The 22,165-nt window shown below is 53.4% G+C and overlaps 1 protein-coding gene across 2 annotated transcripts in view; it reads right to left on the bottom strand.

Annotated features, from left to right (window-relative positions):
- Window positions 1-538: 538 nt before the first annotated feature.
- Window positions 539-22,165, bottom strand: part of ZBTB46 (zinc finger and BTB domain containing 46) — a 67,201-nt gene continuing 45,574 nt past the window's right edge. Inside the window, exons 4-5 of one of the 2 annotated variants that reach the window (XM_058562236.1) lie at window positions 5,661-5,836; window positions 539-2,985 (exon numbers count right to left, since the gene is read on the bottom strand). In XM_058562236.1, the coding sequence (XP_058418219.1) occupies window positions 2,614-2,985; window positions 5,661-5,836 (548 nt within the window). In that variant the 3' untranslated portion in view covers window positions 539-2,613. Of the gene's footprint in view, window positions 2,986-5,660; window positions 5,837-12,902; window positions 18,781-18,869; window positions 18,912-22,165 lie in introns of those variants that run through there. The other variant, XM_058562237.1, reaches the window with a different exon arrangement.

Here is a 22,165-nt window from a genome sequence, read left to right as displayed (position 1 = left end):
AGGTGATGTGTTCATCTCCATCTGTGAAATTCAACACTCTCAGACCAGCAAACTGCACACGAGAACAAGGAACCTGCCACGCAGCAAGCACCTGGGGAACCTGGTGGGGCAGGAAGGGGGACCCTCGGTTTTCAGTACAGTATTGGTTTTAAGGAAGAAAATGCCCTGTGGTGCTGACAACAAACCCCCAAGCAGGCCAGCGAGGGCGGTGCAGAGCGGGAGCAAGGGGATCAGAAAGAGCAGGACATCCTGAGTGCAGAGGCAGAGGTGGCTGGGGCGTGGGCAGGGCGGCCTGAGAGGTGGGGCCAGTACAAAGCCCAGAGACACTTGTTGGTAAGAAAGGTCTGGTTTCCAAATGCATTTTATAAGAAAGTCAGTTTTATATGTTTATAAAGTCAGTTTATGTTTATAAAAGTGGTTAGAAAGCGGGAGGATACACGGTTCTGACAGCCCTGCTGGGCTGGGCCTCCCTGGGGAAGGCAGAAAGGGAAGTGTGTCCTCGAGCCCCCCCCCCCCGCCCGCACTGGCCTCACCCCACCGCAGGAGGAGCCGGCCGTGGCCACAGCTGGGGAAGATCTTGGCCCTTTCTCTGAAGGACACCAGCGCTGAGGAGCTCAGAGCGTCCCCAGCAGAGAGATGTGGGTGCAGGCAAGCCAGACGACATCTCCATCAAGAGTGCCCTCTTCTAACTGACAGAAACGGCAGCCAATTTTATTAAAACAAAAGCTGGGCCAGCCCCATGGCTTAGCGGTTAAGTGATCGCGTTCCGCTACTGGTGGCTCCGGGGTCCGGATCCCGGGCGCGCACCGACGCACCGCTTCTCCGGCCATGCTGAGGCCGTGTCCCACATACAGCAACTGGAAGGATGTGCAGCTATGACATACAACTATCTACTGGGGCTCTGGGGGAAAAAAAAAAGGAGGAGGATTGGCAACAGATGTTAGCTCAGAGCTGGTCTTCCTCACAAAAAAAAAAAAAAGCTGTGCTCCTACCCGGGGGCAGGACTTCAGAGACAGCACGGCGCCTGCACATCCACTCAGGCAGCCAGAGAGGCTGGTGCTCAGGGTGCTACTGGGGGCACGTGCTCCAGGCCACCACCGGAACCTAAATTAGGGTTTTGTGGGAGCTTCCTTTTTCCACCTAGAAAGAATAGATGTGACACAATAAAAAGCTTGGTAAAAACCATTTGGCTTACAGTCTGTGGAAAAAGAGAAATAAGAAGACGGTCTCTCCAGCGAGGCTCTAGCTCAGGGCCCCAGGTCCACGCACGGGGTGGGGCGGGGAGCTCTGGGACTGGCGGTGTGCAGCGGAGCGAGGTGGGAGAAGGAGAGGAATGTCTTAAATTGAGTGTCCTCAGAGACAGCCTTAACAAGGAAGAAGACAGATGGCCGTCTATCCAGCTGGGGAGCGTCCTCACAGGGGTGGTGCTGGCCAACCAGCCGGGCACAAGGCTGGCCCTGGCTTTTCACTCAGAAAAAAAGAGAGTAGGTCGTAAGCTCCTTTAAAAAGACAGCCAGCGGACCTGACAAGCCAAAAGAAAGACAACTCTGTATGTTTCCTCAAGGGAGAAAAATAATGCCAAAGTTACCTATGTAACTACCCCACCGTCTCTCACTACTCAGAAAGTTTGGTTACCGCGCCGGAAGGCGAGCAGCACGCGGCAGTCGGGACACCACCTCCAGTGTTAGCAGCGACAAAGGCAAGCGCACCCAGGGGATCAGCAGGAGTGGCCTGGGCGCGACGGGACCGCAGAGCCGAGGGGACGAGGCCAGCCCTGGCTCTCCAAGGAAGTGCACACAGAACAAAGGGCCGAGGCCCCAAAGGGACCCCCAGCGGCCTGCAGCCCCAAAAGGGACCCCCAGCGGCCTGCAGCCGGGAGCACAGAGCCCTGCCCGGGGGGGGGGGGGAGTGGGCACCTCGGTCCCCATGCAGCTGCCTCCCCCGGAAGATAGCACCTGGGAGCCCTCGGCTGCAGTGGGGGCCCTCTGCAGCTGTTGTGTGTTCAGCACCAAAGCCCGGAGGCAGGAGGCCGGGGCTTTCTGTACATGGGCCTGGATTCTGCAGGCTGCACAACGTGGCAGAGCCACGAGGGCAGGTTGCAGCAGTGGCCGCAGGCAGTGACCAGGCTGCTGAGAAGTGGGACAGAGGAGGTCAGAAGGGAGGGAGGAGGGTGGACTTGAGCACTGGACGCAGCTCCGTGCTGCAAATTCTCCTCAACTTCTCTCCGACCTGTGGCCTCGGGGACTGCGCACGTGACCCCAACCAGCGCTGACCCTGACCTGGCCACTGGCCCTTCCTGCCTCCAGAGGCCAGGCAGGCCACAGGGGCTCTCCTGACGCCCCGCCCAGGCGCACCTGCACGGACCCCCTATCTGTCCCAGGCCGGCTGGGAGCACGCGCTCTCCCGTGCTCAGTCCTACCCTGCACACCCACTTTGTGTTCGGTCCCAGGGCCCCGGGGTGCTGGGGTCGCACCTGCCTCTGAGCCCACAGGGCCGGCTTCTGTGTGAGTCTGGGGGCAGGAGCAGAATAGAGGGGACCCGGAGGAGGGGCTGCCAGGGGTCTGCACGGCCCTGCCGGGGAGTGAGGACCCTAAGGGTGCACAGGTGGGGCGCCTAGGCGATCCAGGCGAAGTCTCTATCGGGCCCCCCGGCCGGGCTGTGGGGCCCCCGCGGGGAGTCCTCGTCGTCCTTGTCCCCCAGCAGTGCGTCCTCAGGGGCCAGGCCCGCGTCGTCCTCGTCCTCGCCCAGCTCCTCCTCGGCCTCCCCGCGCGGGTCCTCGGCGTCCTCCAGGTACGGCCCGTCGCCCGTGAACAGCTCGGGGGAGCCCTCGGCACCGCCACCGTCCAGGGCTCCGGCCACGCCGCGGCCCGTGCAGTCGGCACACACGCCGTGGCGGCGGGACCCGTGCTTGATGCCCACGCTGGCGGCCGACATGAACACGCGACTGCACAGCTTGCACACGTACTTCTTGTCCTTGCTGTGGACCTGCGGGGGCGGGGCGGTCGGTGAGGGGAGGGGGAGGGGCGGTCGGTGAGGGGAGGGGGCGGGGCGGTCGGTGCGGGGAGGGGGAGGGGCGGTCGGTGCGGGGAGGGGGGTCCCACAGACCCCCGTGAACGTGGGTCCTCCCAGCCACATCCTTCCACAAACCCTGCACCATGAAGACCCACTACTCAGATGTCTGTTGCTGGGTGCTGCCGGACCGGTTCTGATTCTAGAAATGGAACCTCAAACGACTTGGTCCCCAGGACCCTTGCTGGGTCTTTTTAGTTTGTTATATTTTAAACCCAGGGCTTCCTCGACCTCCCCCCAACAAAAGAACAAAAACTCCAGGCCCAGCGGCAGTGACAGTGTGTTGGGCGAGCAGGCACAGCGAGGCTGGGCAGTGGGGCAGCCACTGAGGCCCCTGAGACCTCAGGCTCCCATGCAAGAGAGCCAGGGGCCACCAGGACACCTGCCAGCAACCAGGGTGTCTCAGGAGCCGCAGGAGCCTCTGGCCAGGACCCGATGGCCAGGCAGGCATCTGACCGGGCAAATGGCAAGAAGGGAGAAGGATGCAGGCGCATGGCAACCGTGGCCCAGAGACCCACCGTCCAGACCCGGCCCTGAAAACCCTGCTGCCAGCCCTTCCGTGTCCTCTGTGGCGGTAGTAGGTGCCAGAAGGGCCACAGGCAGGGATGAGGTGACGCCCCTGATGCTGCCTGCTTCACTGGGGGTGAGTGACCCCCGAGAAATTAAAGAGGAAGATATGGATCCCCTCCTCAGAAAAAGGCAAGCCCTCACATGTTTTCAGTACGTCTTCAGAGATTATGACCTTCCTGAAGCCCGACCATGAACACAGGATAAAAATCCGGCCCCATCCAAGGGGCAGGCAACAGTGACACTTCAGGGACGCACTCGTGTGGTTTTGCTAAAGAAAAACATAGCCACCGTGTGGCTGTTGGGACAACTGTCCAGCACTTAGTGTGACAAACGATACAATTCTGGAACAGGAATGAGGCGCAGGCGTACGTACCCTCTACGTTTTCATAGACCATTAAGCAAAATAAGTCTCTGTGGTTTCCTAATTGGGTGAGGGGGAAGCTGCCGGACAACTAGAGAAAAGGCCCTTCTCAAGTCACGCGTGGAGTCAGCCTGGGGCTCCTGGCTCTGCAGACCTGACTCTCCACACCCAGGGCTCCGTGTTCCTCCTCTGCTCTACCCCACCGCGTGGGGGACCCGCAGAGGAACGGGAAGGCCGTGGCCTGCCTCCCACGGCTGCTGGGGACACTGGCAGGCTGGGGCCGGTGGGGCCAGCCAGGGGGACACGGGTATCTCTCAGTCAGCCGGGCTGGGCCCCCACACAGCTGTGTCGTCCTCCAGCTTTTCGACCTGACCTCAAGGGAGCAGCCCCAGGTGTCCTCACCCCCAAATAAGTGCCGCTCACCCTGATGGGCCAGGCCTGAGGGTCTCACCTCGGCCCCTCCCAGACTGCCACCCGTGTTCCAGGGTGCGCCTGGGCCACCCTTGCCACCGTGACATGGCCCCTCCAGATGGGCCTGGCTGGTCTCACCTTCCTATGCCTCCCGGTGGGTCTGCTCCTGACAGGCAGCAGGTCAGCATGCTGCAGGGGTCTGGCCAAGCCTGTGCACCCTGTAGACAACTCCCAACACTCCAGAGATTCCCAGACTCATAAAAAAACCACCAAAGCCCTCTCCCCACCACCATGGCACATGCTGAGGGTACCAGGCAGCTGTGAGCCCAGGGCCACCTCCACCACCTCCCGCTTAAACCACCACAAGACGAAGCCAGCCCCACCTGCGGCCCTGCACCCCACCCTGAGTGTGTGTCGAGGGGGGCTCTGACGCTGCATGTGGCCTTGTGGTCCAGCCCCTCGACCCTGAGCTGCCCGGCCTTCCTGGTTTATCTCAGCCACCTAACGGACCCTTGCCCTGTTTTTCTTTTGGCAAATCTGTCTCCCTGTTTCAAGGATGACCTTTTCTATCATTTCCTGGGCAAGCAAATCCATCCGTTCAGCACCTGCTACCTGACCACTGAGAGCCAGGCCCCCATGAGAGACAGGGGTCGTAGGGGAGCAGGGGCTGGGGTCCTTGCAACTGCAGGGCGAGAGCTCAGAGAAGTGACCTCGTGGTAGCACCTGGGGGGCCGAGGGCGGGGATCCCAAAGGGAACCCAAGAGCTGGGGCTAGGGGTGACGGGGCCACCTGCCCTCTGCACCCAGACCCAGGGGGTGGAGCTTGTCAGGAGGGACCCATAGGTTGGGGTGGCTCCCCCTGCTCGCTGGGTCTTCTCCACCACAGAGCAGACCCCACTTCGGGGCTCCCGTGGCATTCCGGACACCCTAACATCACCATTCCACCTGCCTGGACACCTCAGCCCACTGCAGAGCGTGTCCCGGGCCGACCCTGTGATGACCCCATGCTGACCTCTGTGTTGACCCTATGTTTGACCACACGTTGACCCAATACTAACCCCATTGCCAACTTCTCTCCACTGACCCCAAGCTGACCCCTGGGCTGTCCCTGTGATGACCCACACCGACCCCACATGGACCCTATGGCGACCCTGTGATGACCCTGCTGACCCCATCCCAACCCCGTGATCTCCCGTGCTGACCTCCTGCCCACCCTGTGATGACCCATGACCTCACCCGCCCTTGCTCACCAGCGTGTGCCGCTTCATGTGCTCACGCCGCGTGAACTTCTTCCCACAGATCTCGCAGGGATAGGGCCGCTCGCCGGTGTGGGAGCGCATGTGCCGCTTGAGGATGCACTGGTGCATGGCCGAGAAGCTGCAGTATGGGCACTTGAACTTCTTCCTGATCACCGTGAACTCGTTGACTGCAAGAGAGCGGACGAGGGAGTCACCACGCGGCCACCCGGCCCAGAGAGCCCCAAGCCCCACAGACTGCCCACCACAGCCGACAGAGCCACGGGCCTGGCCCAGCTGGCCTCCAGAGCAAAGGGCTTTTCCTGTGAGGTTTGGTGTCAGAGGACCGAACAGGCTTGGGCCAAAAGCCAGAGGCCACTTCATCCCCTTTTTAAGAGAGTACTTCTCAGACAGCCCAGCGTATGCGTCAGTGCCCACAGCACAGCACTGTCCACACTCGGGATCGCAGTGGAAAAGCACAAGAAGAAACACAGGTGAAGCCGGAGAACGCCCTGAGCCTGTGGCTCTGCTCATGGCTCCCGACCGACAGCGCCCGGAGCCCTGTCCGCACACCTGCAGGCCGGGCTGCACGCGGAACGCCCAGGGGAAGCGTGCAGCTGGTGGACACGGCCAGGCGAGAGGCCGCTCAGCCCCAAATGCACCGCGAGAGCGGGCAGCGCTCTGCCCGGGGCATGGCTGGTCCGCGGAGTTTCTTCCTTTCCGCTTTTCAAGGACGATGCCACGGGCCCCTGAGGGGTCACACCTGTGGCCAGTTCGGCCTCATGGCTGGGGCCACATTCCACACCAGAATTCGGCCACACCCTTGGAGGCGTCTTATCCCACATTCCGGGTGGCCTCTTGGTGGCAGTCGGGGGGTCCGGGGTCCGGGGTCCCACATGTTAGCCTCACTGTGCAGGGTGCACTGGGCACTGGGGCAGCTCACCCCGAGGGGCACCCTTTGCACTGGGCACTCGCGGACACCGCAGCCACCCCATCTTGAGCCTGCAGGGCGTCCCTCCAGTACCCCAGAAACCTGAAGGCCTCCTGGGGTCAGTCGTCCTAGATTTCACTGGGATTGCTGGGAGCAGCCCGAGGCCCGCCGTGTGGGGCCGGCTGGCAGACGTCTGCCCTTCGGCGTCTGGATGCAGCTTCTGGGCCCCTACACCACCCCACAACCCGGAGAGGTACAGAGGACACTCAGCAGGCTACGCATCGGCACCAGAACCCGGAAGACAGGCCAAGGGTCCAGTGGTCAAGAACACTGGACCCGGGCAAAGGCAGGCTGCCAGCACAAACACCAGCAGGGGTGGGGACAGCCGGTCAGGCCCTGGCAGCCCCCCTCCACACCCTCAGACCCCTACCAAACGTCCATGCGTGACAGGCCCTGGGCACGGTCACAACCGCCCCTCGAGGCCCTGCGAGGAACGCAGATAAGAAAACAACTGCCCCAGAGTTTCACAGAGCAGGGAGGAGACAGGGGAGCTGAGGGGACTCAGAGTCCTGGGCCCTCTCACTGGAGGGAACTGGCCAGTCTGCTGGGAGAACGACTGGGCAGTTTAGTCGAGCTCTGTTCCCCAGCCCTGGGCTGCCCACGATGTCGCACAACATCGGGAACCCCTCACCACCATCCCGAGAAGCCTGCCCCCGTGGCCTCCAACTCCATTCTGCTGCTCAGACCCCAGCCATGGGCACATCGCCGTGGAAATGGCGCCAACTGGACGGTGCAGAGCAGCAACCCCGAGCACGCTGGGGTTGGACGCCAGGTCCTGCGTGCACGTGGAAGTGCATGGAGGTGCCCTCACTCCCGCACCTCCGTTCCTGAAACACGCTGGTTAAGTTCAGGGATGACGCTGAGCAGAACACTTCACATTGCATCCTAAATAACCCATATATTTTTCTCTCAAGAACCCTTAAAGGGCATCTAAATAATCAAGCAACCCAGATTATTTCTTATTTTCCAGTGAGACCGCCTGCAAGATCTGCGTCCACCCTCCTGTGCCCAAGAGCCCTTTACTCTGGGATCTCCCCGACCCCGTAGACAGTCAGTCCACACCAGGGCCACTCCTCTCCTAGGGGGACCTGTGCCCACACTCGGCCCGAACGACTTCACCAGGGCGAGGCCATCACGGCCCAGGGCTGGGCTGTGTGGACTTCATCACAGCTCACAGCCACTCCCAGGAGCCCGGCCATCGTTGCTGCCCTGACAGTTTGCGCATAAAAGGGATTCCCTCTCCCCGCCAAGCCTGAGAACGGAGCTCACCGCATCTCTCTCAGAATTCTAAGTCCTGTCCTAGGAAATAAAACATTTTCTTACATTTAGGAGCTTTTAACATGTGCGTGTGTATGGCCAGGAACTGGGGGTGGGGAGGAAGGCGCAGCCTGGTCAAGAGGCTAAAACCAGAACCCTGTAGAGACGCTGGAAGGTACACGAAAGCACTCAGGAGACGAGAAAACCTCCTGATCCCATCACACACAGAACCAGTTAACACCTTCACGTCTGTCTTTTGAGTCTCTTTTCTATGCATAAACATATAAAACATGATAGAATTGAAATTATAATGTACACAGTTACATAAAACATCATCCACTTAACACTGTGACTGCTTTTCATGCTGTAATTTTAACCTGTATGTTTTTAAATGTTTGAATATACCATAATTTATTAAATAGAGATCCTGTTGTTGAATATTTAAGCTTTTTCCTTGTTTTTACCCTTGTGAAGGATGCTTCAATGAGGTTCCTACAAATGAATCTTTGCACCCATCTTGTCGCCTCCTACCAGTAAATTCTGAGAAGTGGGACATGCCGGACAGTCCTCCAGACCAGCTGCCCCCTTTGCCACACTCCCTCAGCCCTCCCACCAGCCCTAGAGCACAAGCAGCTCTGAGCCGCAGGAGTGAATGCGCAGCACGTGGCCGCAAGGCCCAGGGAACGTCCGTCTGTCCGTCTATCCAGCCGCGCCCATCACACCTGGCAGCTCCACAGGAGGAAAACCTCATGTTCTGCTTTATTTAGCCTCCCATCCCAGCAACCAGGCCTGGCCTCGACCCGCCCCATCAGTTAGGCAGCAACGACACCACACGTCCACGGGGGCAGGGTGGGTTTCCTTGACACGATTCCGATTTTCTACTATCACCAAAAAGAGCCAGTGTGCCGCCTGCTCTGAGATGGAAACGGAGAACAAGGAAGGGAGCTTTTAGGTTATTTACTTTAAAACAACTTTTTTGAAAATGTATTTATTCATGGTTTTCTACTCTGCTTCTATAAACGTGAAAATTAACATTTTGAATTATATACTCTAGTCTTCTGTATTTAACAATTCAGACCTACACGTTAAAAAAAAAATACTTTTCTCTGTAGAGAAATGCTGTATTTTTTCCCTAGAAAAACAATTAAGGATGCACGGACATGAGCATGAGCCACCCTTAGTGACCCTACCACCTTGGCTGGGCAGGCCACTCTGTGCAGGGCCCACACGCGGCCACTTTCTGAAGTGACTCCGATGATACGTTTTGGTGTTTTCTTAACATATTAACTTCCTGTCGCTGCCGTAACAAACTACCACTAACTGGGGCTTAAAGTAACAGAAATCTATCCTCTCCCAGTTTTCTGAAGGCCAGAAGTCTGAAATCCAGGTGTGGGAAGGGCTGAGCTCCCTCCGGAGGCTCTAGGACAGGATCCTTCCTGCCTCTCCCAGCTTCCAGGGTCCCCAGGCGTCCTCGGCTGGTGGCTGCATCGCTTCAGTCTCTGCCTCCATCTCCACACGGCTTCTCCTCTGTGTCTGTGTCTTCTGTCTCTTATAAGGACACTTGCCACTGGATTTAGGGCCAACTTGGATATTCCAGAATGATCTCAACTTGAGATCCTTAATTTAATTTTATCTGCAAAGACCCTTTTTCCAAATAGGGTCACATCCACAGGTTCCAGGGACTAGGACGTGGACATGTCTTTTGGGTGGGGGGCACCCTGCAACCCGTTACATTAAATGAACAGTACTGTGATCTCTGAGGGACATTTGCATTGGCTATTATGATTAAAATAACTTCTCACTGGGCAGCCCTGGTGGTCTAGCAGTTAAGATCCGGCGCTCTCACCGCTGCAGTCAGGGAACCTGTCCCGGTCAGGGAACCACACCACCCCTGTCAGCTGTCACACTGTGGCAGCTCATGCTGCTGTGATGCTGAGAGCTCTGCCACGGGGATTTCAAATACCAGCAGGGTCACCCAGGTGGACGAGTTTCAGCAGAGCTTCCAGACTAGACAGACGGACCTGGCCACCCACTTCCAAAGAATTGGCCACGAAAACCCTATGAATAGAGGCAGAGCAACGTCTGACCCAGCGCACGAAGGAGAGAGCGGAGCAGAAAGACGGGGCAGGGCTCCCTCTGCTGTCACACAGTGGCTAGGAAGTGACTCCATGGCACTGACCACAAAAGACTTCTAGGTGTGAAGAACCTAACGCTTCTGTAACCTGTGATTTACAGTCCATGTATCTTAGAAACTCTCAACATGGTAGAGTTTCATTCTTATAAACACAAATAAAGCCTCAGAAATCCACATGGTGAAGGAACAATTGAAATACAGAAAGAGCACAAATATCATTAAAGTGAAACAGACGCGCTCCGCCCATCTGTCCTGAAACTGGCCCCTGCGCCTGGAACCAAGTATCCAGGACAAACAACGAGCTCAAGGAGTCAAGAATCGAGGTTTCAGAAGCTGGCGCCAGATTATCTACAATACGAAGGTTTGTGTGGACACTTGCAAGCTCATTGTATGCACATCAGTAACACGCGGCGACAACGTCATGGAAATGGATCAACAAGAAAGCTGCTCAGCGGTGTGGCCTTACCCAGCAGCTCCTGCTGCCCTCGGGGGAGGCGCACAGGGCTCCTCACCGTCTCCCCAAGCCGCAACCCTGACACTGGCTCTCCGCGGCCGCAGCTCCTCACTCCTTCCTGCCCCTCACACCCTGCAGGAGCATCGGACCTGTCGTAAATATCCACCGTACAAGTGAACATTCCAGAAACATTTCATGATAACATCGAAGACGCCAAGAAAAAGCCAGTGAATCAAGCAGGACTGGCAGGTCGCAGGCACGTGCAGAGGGCAGGTGGCTCCAGAAGGGCACTCGAGGCTTTCATCACGTGACCATCCTGGATTTTCATTCTTCCTCTGATCATAATTTCCAAAAGCCTGCACTTCAAGTGCATTTCAGAAATGGATCCAAACATGCACCATACTTTGTTTTTCCATTTACAATTTATTAGGCTGTCACTTATTTTGTGTTAGAATATAGTGAAGCTATGATGTGTCCAAATTATTTTTGAAAGGCTTTAACCTTATGCAAAGCGCGCGGCTCCGTGACTCTTTACCCACATAGTATCCACGTAACCACACCCGGATCAGGACACCGCACACTCACGGCACCCGGAGGCTCCCGGGCCCTCCTAGTCAACCTCCCCCGAGACGCAGTGACCACTCCACCCTCCATCACCACACATTTGCTTTAGGACTTCGTGCACGTGGGATCTTACACTCGGGTTTGGCTTCATTTATTCCACATGGTCTGCGAAAGTCATCATGCAGCTGCCCAGAGCAGTGGCTTGTTCTTATGCCCACCGTATGCGCAGAACCACGCACCTGCCCCACAGCTGAGGGACATCGGACCTAGCAGGCAGCGGTGCCCGGTCGGCTCTCCCACGTGTCTGTGGTGGACACGACTCTCATTTCTGTTAGACATACACCTAAGAGGAATTTCTGGGCCACAGGGTATTTGCACGTTTGGTTTCAGTAGTCGTGGCGGAGCAGTCTTCCACAGCGGCTGCACCAATTGATGTTCCCCCCGGCCACGCGTGAGCATTCCAGCTGCTCTGCAGTCTTCCCAAACACAGCACTGTCGCCGGTCCCTCCCACGTCAGTCAGCGTGGGGCACAGACAGCGCAGCGAGACTGTGACCTGCACTTCCCGACGACTGGTGGCACGGAGCCCTGGGTCGTTTGCACGTCTTCTTCTGTGAAGTGCTCGTTCAAGTCTTTCGATTATTTACTAAGTTGCCTTTCCCTTGATTTTTCTAGTTTTCTGTATTCTGAGTATGAGTGCTTTGTCAGATATGTTTACTGCCAACGTTTTCTCTAGTTTGTGACCGGCCTTTTGCTCTCCTAATGGTGTCTTTTAGTGAATAAATTAATAATTTTAATGAAGTCCATTTTATCAAACTTTTATTATTATGCTTTTTCTGAACTGCTTAAGAAACTTTTGCCTACCACCACAATCATGAAGCTATTCTCCTAGATCTTCTTCTAGGAAACCTTTTACATTAGGTTTATGATCCATCCCAAATTAATTTTTGTGCTTGGTGCGAGGCAGGAGTCAAGATTCATTTTTTCCCTCCATGTGGACACGGATTCACTCAGAACCACATACTGACAAGACCATCCACCTATCAACTGCAGAAAGGCCTCTGTCCTACGTCAGGTGCCTCCACAACACAGTGGGTGCCAGACTCGACCCAGTCGGTCACTGCAGCTCCGCAAATCTTGGTATCTGCTTATACCAGTCCACCACTCTCATCTTCCTCTTCAAGATCCCCTCAGCTGCCCGTGGTCAACAGGCCTTTGATTCTCTGCCTTCTGATGCTTGGACATCTGGGGCCTCGCTGACCCTGGAGGGACGGCCCCTCCTAGGGTTGGCCCACTCCCAGAGATGATAAATAACCTGCCTTTCGTGTGCAAGCCGGCCAACCCAGAGCCCACCCCCACCCCTCCACTATCCAGCCCCCCACTCTGGGTCACTGTGTAATGGCCCCAATAGCCCCAGGACCATACAATCAGGGCCAGTCTGTGCCTGGAGTCGCAGAAACTGTTCAAACGAGCAGTCCTAAGCCTGTCCCTCTGCCTCACCCGTCCCTTCCCAGGAACCCACAGCCAAGGCTCTCGCCCACGTCTTCCCTCGCTCCCTCTGCCTCCTGACCGACCTCTGTGCCATGCCAGGCCCCCTTTTTGCTTCAGTTTTGGTATATTGGGATTGTGGTTTTCAAGGAATTTGCCCATTTCCTCCAACTTGCCAAATGTATCGGCATAAAGTGTTCACAATATTCTCTTATTATTGTTCTAGTATCTGTAGGATCTTAGTAATGATCTCTTGTTAACACCTTTTATTGAAAATTGGCACCTTCCTCTATCTTTATTGATCACTTTTGATAAGAGTTTATTAGTTTTATTAATCTTTTCAACACACTGGTGTTTGGCTTTGTTCACTTTTTCTGTTGTACGTCTGCTTTCTATTTCATCGGTATCTGCTCTGTCTTCTGCTCCTCCTGCATTCTTTGGGTTTAATTTGCTATTTTTCCCTCACTTCTTGACCCTCAAAGTTAGAACCTTCCTTCCTTTCTAGTAAATGCTACGAGAGCCATAAATTCCCCTTTAACATTGCTTACATGTATCCTACAAGTTTTGACATGTTATATTTTCAGTATCATTCAGTTGAAAATATTTTATAATTCCCATTGTGACTTATTCTTCAACTCATGGATTATTTAACAGTGTGTTGCTTGATTTCCTAACATTTGGGGATATTCTAGTATCTTTCTGTTATCGATTTTTTAAATTTAATTTCACTGAGGTAAGAGACAACACAGATTTCATTCCTTTGGTGTCTGTTGAGACCCGAGTTACAGCCCTGATCAGTCTATTCTGTAAACGTTTCATGTGCACTTGGAATAGTCTGGAATATCCTGGAATAGCCCTGGTCTATTCGTAAATATTTCCTGTGCATTTGGAATATTCTGCACTTGTTTGGTGTCATGTTAAAATTGGTTAATTGTGTTATTAGCAGCCAACACCTCTGACCATAGAGGCAAAACTCCTAAAACAAATAGCAAGTTGAATTCAACAATATAGAAAAAGAATAATACCTTGTGACTAGATGGGTTTATTCCAGGAATTCAAGGTTAACTTAACTTTTGAAAACTGTGCTCAAATCTTCTCTGTCCTTATTGATATTTTGTCTCCTATTGTATCAGTGACTGAGGAAATGCATTAAAAATCCCCAGGTCTCATTGTGTGCTGGTCTCTCTCCTTTCAGTGCTGTCAACTTCCACTTCACGTAATTTAGAGCTGAGCACACACATTCAGGATCGTGATGCTTCCTACTGATCCGACTCTCTCATCAGTAGGCACTGTCCCTCCTGGGTGACACTTCTGGAAGTTGACCATGTGTCACTAACGTTAATATTAATGACTTTCTTTAGTGTTTCCTTGGTTTATCGTTTTTCTTTAAACGTCTCTGTGTTCTTATCTATAAAGCATGTCACCCACAAACAGCACACTTGTTTTAAAAGGAGGCTGGTAATCTTTTCTTTTTATTGGCATGTTCAGTCCATTTGTGACCATGGAGTATTGACAGCTGGTGAAGGCCACCATCTCACTCTCTGTTGTCTATCTGTCCTTTATGTGTTTTGGTCCTTTATCCCTCCTTGCTTGCCTTCTTTCAAATTAATCACGTATGGTTCCGTTTTTCTCTTCACAAGCCTGTCAGCTGTCCTCAACTATTCTGTCCTTATTCACGTGACCTCACAAACAACACAGGAGCAACAGTCAACCTCACCTGTTCCTCCCACCTTTGTGCTGGCAACATCATGCACTATGCTCCTCTCTCTCTTAAAAGCCCCACTGAAACTACCAATGTTGCTTTAACCACCCAGATCCTTTCCTAACTCCCGTGGTTACCCCTCCTGGTCCTTCTTCAGCCTGTGTTCCATCGGAAAATTCTTCTTCAGCCTGAGGGCTGTTTTTCAGTACTTCTTGTCAGCTGGCAATGACTTCTCTCCATTCTGCTTGTTTGTATGATAATGTCTTCACATAGCCTTGATGTGTGAAGAATATTTTTTGCTGGGTATAGAATTCCAAGTTGGCAACTTTTTTTGCAGCATTTCAAAGACGTCGTTCGTTGTCATCTGGCTTCTGTAGTTTCTGTTGAAAAGTCACCCATCAGTCTTGTTGTTCCTCTGAAAGTAATGTCTTATTTCTCCAGCTGCGTTTAAGATTTCTCCTTTCGTCCTTGGTTCTCACTAGTGTGAGCACCACGTGCCCAGATATGGTTTCTGTTGTTGTGGTCGTTTTGGTATTCATTCTGCTTTGGGTTCACTGAGCTTCTTGAATCCGTGCATTGACGTTTTTCATCAGTTTTGGAAAATTCTCAGCTATTGTCTCTTTGGATATCACTTCTGTTCCATTTTTTTCTCCTCTCTCCTCTGGAACTCCAGTTACACATACATTAAGCGTTTTCACTGTGTTCCATGTGTCTCTGCTTTTTTCCCATTCTTTTTCTCTGAGCTTCAGCATGGATATTTTTCATTGGTCTGCCTTCCAGTTCACTAACTCTATCTTATGTTGTATCCAGATCATTATTAAACTATCTAGTGAATTCTTAACTTCAGGTATTGTATTTTCAGTTCCAGAATGTTCACTTGACTCTTTTTTTATAGATTGCGATCCTCTTGAAATTCCCCATCTTTTAATCTGTTTCATTCACCGTTTCCTTGAATGTGTCATCAATATCTTCAAGTCCTTGTCTGATAACTACAACATCTGTCTGCTTTTCCTGGGATTTAGTCATTAGGTTCTGTTATCTAGCACACACTTTCTACTAGATGCTATACACAGTGAATGAAAAAGCAGAGACACTGCACACGATGTCACTCTTTCTAAGATATTTAAGGTCTGTTTTTATCATTGTCATTGTTGTTTTTATTTCTGTCAAGATTCAGGAGGATTACCTGTGGAGCTTCATTCTAGCTTTTGTTGGGGCCAGTCTAAATCAGTTTTGGTTTTCCTCCTAGGGAGTGACTCTTACTTCAAGGTGTGGCCCTCTGGGGTCTCAATTCAAAGTGCAGGTGTCTCCCTGGTCCCCTTGGCCTTGCCTGGGCTTGCATGCCCACCTCTGTCCCCATGCACGACCGAAACATCTCTGCTTCACGCTGCGGCCTCCCAGGGCTGTTGTTGGCTAGATTCTTGGAATGTGGCTCTGTGAGTAGCTTGGAAGGTGAGCGGTTTTCTGCAGCTATCTGGGAGCTCATTCTCCGTGGCTTCTTGCTTTTTGAGATTTGCCCCTCAAGTCCCAGCTAGCTGGGCTGCCCTGAAGAACAACGTCCATCTCCTTGGCACATAACACCACTGCTCTCTGCTGGGCCTGTTTCCTGCTCCAATGTTTGAGAAACATGCCAGAGAAAACCTAGGGTGAAAGTACAGCCCATCCTGTGCTCTTCCCTCCTCTCAAGGACCACAGCCCTTCAAGTCCCACCTGCACCGGTTGCTTCCAGGATATGTGTATATGTGTGTATATGTGGGTTTTGGTTTTGGGGTTTTTTTGCCAGCTTTTCAAATAGTTTTTGCCTGGAGGGTAAGCCCAATACAAGCCAGTTATGGTTGAAACTGGAAGTTCAAAAAGTTTTCTCCAAATAATATTTTCTTTGAAATAAATTAATGCCTTTTCCTTAGCACCTGAGTCACGTGCAATTACCAAACTGACAATGATCAAGACTGTATTATATATTTTAAATGCAGTCTAAATTAGTAAGCTAATATCCCCAAGTGAACTGAAGTCTTGATTTCTACACACACAAACCTACAACATGTGACTGATACCCACGTTTGTGAGACCACCCATTCAGGTTTTGTGAAAACAGTAAATGTGTTAAGAAGCCCAAAATGAATTTTTAGACGTGGAGCAAGTTTTGTGGCAGTAAATGGACCTAAATAAATAACCAACCTTTTATTATTGCAATTCTCTGTGTTCAAGAAAGATTAATGTTACATATCAATAAATTAAAAAAAAAAACTCTTTGAAATTAATCCCTGAGCCACAGTATTTCAATGAGAAATTCAATAAAATACAAGAGATAGAATATCTAAATGAATCTGCTGAAAATTTCATATGTTGGATGACGGTACAGTCTTAAGGGACGTGATGTTAAATGTAAGAATGAAATTGGATGGCTCTCTACCCTAAAAATGTCTCTTACCATTTCACCATCCACCACAAACCTGTGTCTTTTTTAGGAGCATTTATTTATTTTTTATTTGTTTTAAAAAGAAATTCAATTTATTTAAACCAAAACAAAACAGTTTGCCCATTTCTCCCACCCCCACCCCCTGCCTCTGGCAACCACTAATCTGTTCTCTGTGTCTGTGAGCTGGTTTTTTTCTTTAGATTCCACATATAACTGAGATCATTTGGTATCTCTTTCTCTGTCTGACTTATCTCACTTAGTATAATACCCTCAAGGTCTATCTGTGTTGGTGCAAATGGCAGGATTTCATTTTTTTTTTTATGGTTAATATTCCATAGTATAGAAACCACATCTTCTTTATCCATTCATCCAGTGATGGACACTTAGGTTGTTTCCACATCTTGGCTATGGTAAATAATGCTGCAACGAACAAACCTATTTCTTTTAGGTGCTATGGAAATTGTCTGACATTTTTTAATTGTTTAAAAAAATCGACCAAAGCCTTTCAGCACAACAGCACAGAGACAATCTCCAAGACGTAGGTCTCCTTGTGGGCCTTGGTCCATGCTCCATCCACCCCGAAAAAACTCCCTTGAGAACCAAATAAAAGGAAAAGCAGCCACACAGCCTCCGTGTCCCAGCCCAGTCACCTTGGAACATAGACGTGAACAACCTCGAAGCGCGGCATCTGCACGTGTTCCTTCTGCCACAGCGTGTCCAGGTTTGGACATACAATCCCCAAGAGATCCCGTCGTGACCAACAAAAATGGAAAAGAAAAGCTTCCTTTTCTCTAGAAATGACGTTCAAACGCAAACGGGCACTGACCTAAACCCAGGAGGCAGCTGACCTCGCAGAGGGGTGACACGCACCGACCAGATTTTAGCTCCTAAAGATGCTGCCCACCTGAGTGGGGTCCCCTTGATAACAATGTCCAAAGCCTCTCTGAAAACCCAACCTTTCTCCGTCTTCAGAACTCGTTTAATGAAGGTGAAGACTACAGCACCGGGGCATAGAAGCTGCTGGACGGCACGGGACCACGCCCCGCCTGTGGTCACAGTCAGGGTAGGGATGGGCACGGGTCGGGGCCCATCAGGCTGATGGGGAAGCCCCTGTCCCAGGCACCCACACACGCCCTGCTGGAGGGGGCGGCTCTGGTGTCCCAGAACCTGGAATGGTGCCGCCTGCTCCTTCCAAAGCCCACCTGCTGCCTGGCAAAGGGAAGCCTCCGCCTGGGGCCCGGAGCCCACCACGCCCACAACCACCTGCTCCACGGGAGCAAGCAGACGCGGGACCCAGAGCGTCCACGAAGGCGGACGATGAAGGTGGACGAGCAACACAAAACGCTCTTTCTGAAAAGAAGCACAGTTAGGTAATTCTCCATCACCCGTCACCTTCACACGTGGAGAGAAATGCTGTGTGATTCGCATACCAAGGACATGGGGGCTGGGCTTCGTCCTAGGGTCTTTCTAGAAAGTACTGGGGTCAGAGCTGTTTGGTTCCTCCCCCCATGGATGTGCTCGCTTCTCTGCCCCTGCACTCCTGCTCTGCCCCCGTTAAGTCGGCAATCCTACAAGAGCCGGGTGAGCCCAAACCCAGGTGCATCTGCCCAAAGGCTGGGCACTGAGGGTCCTTCACCTGGCTGCTGGCAGAGGATCCAAGAAGTGACCGCTTTAAAGGCACACACCAACGCCTGGTCCCCGCTCCCCGCAGGCTGCCCCTGCCCGACGTGGCTTTGCCATCACCCAGGGGCCACCTGGACCTGAATGCCAGGCCTGGCCACAGCAGAGAGGCACACATGAGCGTCGGCTCCAGAGCAGACAGAGGCGCCTGTTCCAGCCTGTCTGGCCTCGAAGCCATCGTATGCAGGGAGGTGTCTGTGTCCACGGGGACATTCTCCTCGTGGCTCCTTAGCTGACTTCAGGGCAAAGCTGTGGGCACCCAAGGAGCCTGGGCAAGCCCATCCCGGCCTCTGGGAGGAGCGCTGGCCGCACAGTGTGCCAGAGGAAAGACCAGGCATCCTGCACAGGCTGGCGGCCCCACAGAAACCCACCCAGGCGCCGGCTGGGGCCAACTCCAGAAGAGGCCTCACTGCTGAGCCCAGGTCTCCAGGTCTCGAGAGGCGTCCATCTAGAATGAGAGACAGACAAGTTACAGGCCATCAGGATGTGAGGAAACTGAGAAGACAGAGCAGAAACGTTTCGTCACCTCTTACTCACCGGGTCCCCGTCCAGTCCCCACAAGGATGACCTGTCTCGAGTCTGGAAAGGAAGGCTACAATTAATTCTCAGTGAATGGACATTCAAAAGAAAAACCCTTGCAGCTGTGACATACAACTATCTACCGGGGCTTTGGGGGAAAAAAAATAAATAAATAAAATTACAAAAGAAAAACCCACATGAACAGAATACCAACATCCCCTAAAACCATCCTGTTAGGAAGGACCACACAGGAACAGCATTTATGTCAAAATCCAAAATATGTGGGTTAAGCTCTTGAAGATTTATTTTTCTTGAGGGAGACAAACGAACCTAACAGACCTGTCTTTACACAAACACCCCTGCGGCTCCAGGAGCAGGAAGGAGAGCCCTTTCCCGTCACCTCTCTGGGCCCCTGAGTCGGCGACAGTCAGAACCACTGCCTGCAAAACCCACTCAAGACCAGTCGGCCCCGCTCAGTGTGAGGAATCGGCGTCTTCAACCTACTGCTATATGAATCAAATGTCTCTACGTTAGGGAAAACAATTCCTCAGAAAAATATTTTAATTTAAATATAAAAACCAATTTAATCTCATATTAACATGTTGCTGTGGGAGAGAAGCAATTATTACTGCAAAAGCTAATGACTTCCTCAACCTAATGTTGGTTTTTTGTTTCCTGGCTGAGAAGCGGGGTACGCAGAGCAGCTCCTTCCCGCCCTCAGCACACCTGGGGACACCTGGGGACGCACACGAGCATGGGGTTTGGGGCACTGAGCCCAATGGGGCCTAGCACACTGGACAGGCCATTGGTCCGGGCTGCCCGAGTGTGCCAGCCGCTCTCACATCTTACCTGGGCCGGGGGTCGGGACATCTCCCTGGGCTTGGTCTGGCCAGTCGCCAGAGCGGGGTCTCGGGCTCTAGCAGAGGAGGGTGGAGGCGCCGGAGGGAGCCGCTTGCCCTCTGCTATCGGCGTCCCCCCGTGAGTGACTCGGGCTGGAGCCAGGCCCTGGGAACACAGGAAACGAGTCTCACCCACAGGAACAGACCCCAGCTGGTGGCTTCTAGAGGGTTCAGAAGGGTCGTCCTGGATCTTCTGCGGTGAGCAGAGCGCTGCCAAGTGACGAGGCTGGGGTCCTGCTGGCGGTGGACCCCGGAGGGTTGGGTACTGGGCTGCTGGAGGTTTCATACTTTCATCAGCTCGGCAACCCCAAATGCCGGGGGTCTCTGCACAAGATGTGTCCTGTGTGGGGTCTCTCCCAGAAGCACCACGATACCACAGAGGGCTCTGCACAGAAAGTCGGACACGTTGCACGAACGTGGAGCCCCCGTGGCCTTGAGAAGCGGATCCTCTGGTCGACGGCCACACCACCCTGAATGCGCCTGACCTTGGCTCATCTCAGAAGCTGAGCAGGGTTGGGCCTGGTCGGGACTCGGATGGGAGAAATGATTCCAGAAAGCACTTCGAAGTGTGTGAACCCGGCTGTTTACCTAAAAGTGCAGTAATATCTCCACCTAATGCCCCTTCACAGGAATTGCTTACGCTCCAGTGTCACTCCAAAATCAGGCGAAGGTCCTCAGTTCATCTTTTAAACACCGTAAGGAAATATTCTTTAAAGCACAATCAAAAGAAAACCAGCCTCGCTGTCTCCACACGTGCCCTGGACGGCTGGCAGCCTGCGACCAGCAGGTCAGGAGGGTCCAGTGTGGAGAGCAGAGCTCCTGTCCGCCCACCCCGGGCCCTCTCAAGTCTTCCCTCCCTGGAGAGCTGGAGGGAGTGTCACATGCCCCTCCCATCAGGCAGGACAGCACTGCCAAGACTGTGGGCGAGACCCTCCAGTGCAGCAAGAACCGTGTCGAGGGCCAACAGCGGACGGTCAGGACGACGCTCTTGACGCCTGAGCTGTCTCGGAGGCTGGAATGACACCTACATGGCACTCATCCTCCCGCACCCACAGGGCCGCTTTATCCTCGTTTGTTCCCGTGAAACCCAACAGCCCCCGTGTTCTCAGGCCGTTTTTCGAGGGCCCACCCAGATCAACGCACACCCACAAACACCACTGGTAAAACAGGGCCATGTTTTGAGGCACAGATGATACTTTTCATGATTTCTATTCAGTGAACAATGACTATTAACAGGTAGGGTGCTGGCCCACTGTGGAAAAAGCGACGAGAGTAAAAGAATCGAGTTGAATAGAATCAAAATAAAAAGGACAAAAGTCCTCTAATGGAGAAAGCAGTCAAAGAGCGATGATCTAGCAATAAAACCACCTGTTGATTTAGTAGCCAAGTCAATGTTATTAGACCCATGAAATAATGACTCTTGGTTTTTCTAGAAGGTTCCAGAGCCATCCAGAAAGGACTTGTGCATATCGGCTGTTTGTTACTGCGTGCGCACTGCCTGCCTATTTGATGGTTATCTTAATTTAGACATCTGCAACTACGACCCCTTTCCTTTGTAGACTTGCTGTACCAGCCCACACGGATGCACCCTTTGCTCCCCACCTTGGTAAGACGAAGCAGTCAGGATGGCTCGGGAACTCCCACAGCGCTCCCCGCACCTCGGAGCTGCCACCGTCAAATATCGCATAGGGAAAGTGTCATATTCTCCTCGATTCTGCAGCCACGAGCCATGTCTGCTGGGATGTGAGCCCCATGGGTACCCCAAAATCGCAGTAACACAAGGCCTGGCCATGGAGAAAGCTCGTCATTAACAACCAGCTCAAGGAGCCTGGAGGTTGGAGCCAGAAACAAAGCAAAGCCCCCGCACGGCAGCCCCGGCCTCCGTGGCCCCTCACACCGACCAGGAATGAGGGACACCCTCCACCACAGCCTGGGGGCCGTCTCCTCCCCGGGGCCCCTCTCAGAGGCAGTGTGGCGCCCCGTGCCCAGCTGAGCCGAGGGGTCTCCTTCTCTCGGAGCCTGGGGTGCTCCTCCCGAAGCGAGAAGCAAGGCAACGCCGCCTCTGCTTCGCTGTCAGTGGCGCCTGGTTTGACGCGTTTTTTCTCTCTTCGAACACATATTTAGGCTCCTTAGGCTCCTTAGCGCAGGCCATGCCTGCGCTCACCAGGCTGGCGGTCCAGAGGAACAGACGACAACCACCACTGGAGCGCCTGGGGGCTTGGGGGTGCGTCTCGACTGAGCCCGAGGTGGGACACAGGGGAGGAGGGTCCCACCAGATGCAACGGGAAGGCCTGCATACCCTGAGACCAGGCTCACCCATCACGGCCCGGCCCCCATCCTCGGGAGCGAGATGAAACGCAAGTGTGTCGCCAGAGCCAGTCCCCGTGACAGCATCCCCAGCTGAGCAGACAACCC

Source organism: Diceros bicornis, chromosome 19 (assembly GCF_020826845.1).
Source record: "Diceros bicornis minor isolate mBicDic1 chromosome 19, mDicBic1.mat.cur, whole genome shotgun sequence".
In the NCBI taxonomy this organism is placed as follows: Eukaryota; Metazoa; Chordata; class Mammalia; order Perissodactyla; family Rhinocerotidae; genus Diceros; species Diceros bicornis.
Note: the sequence above shows the minus strand (reverse complement) of the source record. Positions and strands in the feature narration are given on the sequence as shown.